At 58.7% G+C, this 1206-nt stretch overlaps 1 protein-coding gene across 1 annotated transcript in view; it reads left to right on the top strand.

Moving 5' to 3' along the window:
* RHO (rhodopsin) overlaps positions 1-1200 on the top strand; it is a gene marked incomplete at its 3' end in the record, with an annotated part of 2810 nt that extends 1610 nt beyond the window's left edge. Inside the window, exons 3-5 of the mRNA XM_010172233.1 lie at positions 74-239; positions 450-689; positions 1090-1200. Coding sequence (XP_010170535.1) covers positions 74-239; positions 450-689; positions 1090-1200 — 517 coding nt within the window. The remainder of the gene's footprint in view (positions 1-73; positions 240-449; positions 690-1089) is intronic.
* Positions 1201-1206: the final 6 nt, after the last annotated feature.

Genomic DNA, 1206 nt, shown 5'->3' on the forward strand with positions numbered 1-1206 from the left:
CTGGCGGCGGCTCGGCTGTGGCTCCCAGCCGGTCTCCTCTGCTGGGCACTGACCTGCCTGGCTCACCTTGCAGGTACATCCCTGAGGGCATGCAGTGCTCATGTGGTATTGACTATTACACTCTGAAGCCAGAGATCAACAACGAATCTTTCGTCATCTACATGTTTGTGGTTCACTTCATGATCCCGCTGATGATCATTTTCTTCTGCTATGGGAACCTCGTTTGCACTGTCAAGGAGGTGGGTACCAGCCAGTGGCAGTGGGCTGGGGGCCATCCCCGTCCCCAGTGCTGGGAAGGGGCCCACCCCAAGCTCCAGCCTGGTCCTCCACGAAGGGGGAAATAGCAAACCCCAGATGTGCAGCTCAGCTACCCCAAGCCCTGACCCCATGTCCCGTGCTGGTGCAGCCCTCCCCAACTCCATCACATTTCCATTCCCTTCTGCTCGCAGGCTGCCGCCCAGCAGCAAGAGTCCGCCACCACCCAGAAGGCAGAGAAGGAAGTGACCCGCATGGTCATTATCATGGTCATCGCCTTCCTGATTTGCTGGGTCCCCTACGCCAGCGTTGCTTTCTACATCTTCACCAACCAGGGGTCAGACTTCGGGCCCATCTTCATGACCATCCCGGCATTCTTTGCCAAGAGCTCTTCTATCTACAACCCTGTGATTTACATCGTCATGAACAAACAGGTAACTGGCAGGATGCCTGGCAACCTCGTTTTTTGTGTTTTGCTTTGCAGCAGCTTGCAGAGAGTTACAGCACCTTGAGGTACCAGCGGCCTGGGGGGAAGTGGCCTGGGGGGGAAGCTTGTTCCAGCACTCGGGAGGCTGATGGTGCAGCTTATCCTTGGCGTTGTGTAAATCTCACAAACATAAGCCCATCCCTGGGTCTGAAACGACCCAGGTGCTGGGTCGGTAGAGGAGCTGGGGCTGCATCCGCCCCAACCCTGAGGGGCAGGCAGGGCTGACAGTGGGGAAGGAGACTCCACCGGCATGGTGCCTCCCGTGCTGCGGTGGTGGGGGCTTCCAAGCAACTCTGCCAGGCTCCCACCCGGCCACCTGCCTCACCCCGGGCTTCCCTCTCTTCCAGTTCCGTAACTGCATGATCACAACCCTCTGCTGCGGCAAGAACCCGCTGGGCGACGAGGAAACATCTGCTAGCAAGACAGAGACCTCCTCCGTCTCCACCAGCCAGGTCTCTCCCGCG

The sequence above is a fragment of the Antrostomus carolinensis genome, unplaced genomic scaffold (genome assembly GCF_000700745.2).
Source record: "Antrostomus carolinensis isolate BGI_N321 unplaced genomic scaffold, ASM70074v2 scaffold22737, whole genome shotgun sequence".
Classification (NCBI taxonomy): domain Eukaryota; kingdom Metazoa; phylum Chordata; class Aves; order Caprimulgiformes; family Caprimulgidae; genus Antrostomus; species Antrostomus carolinensis.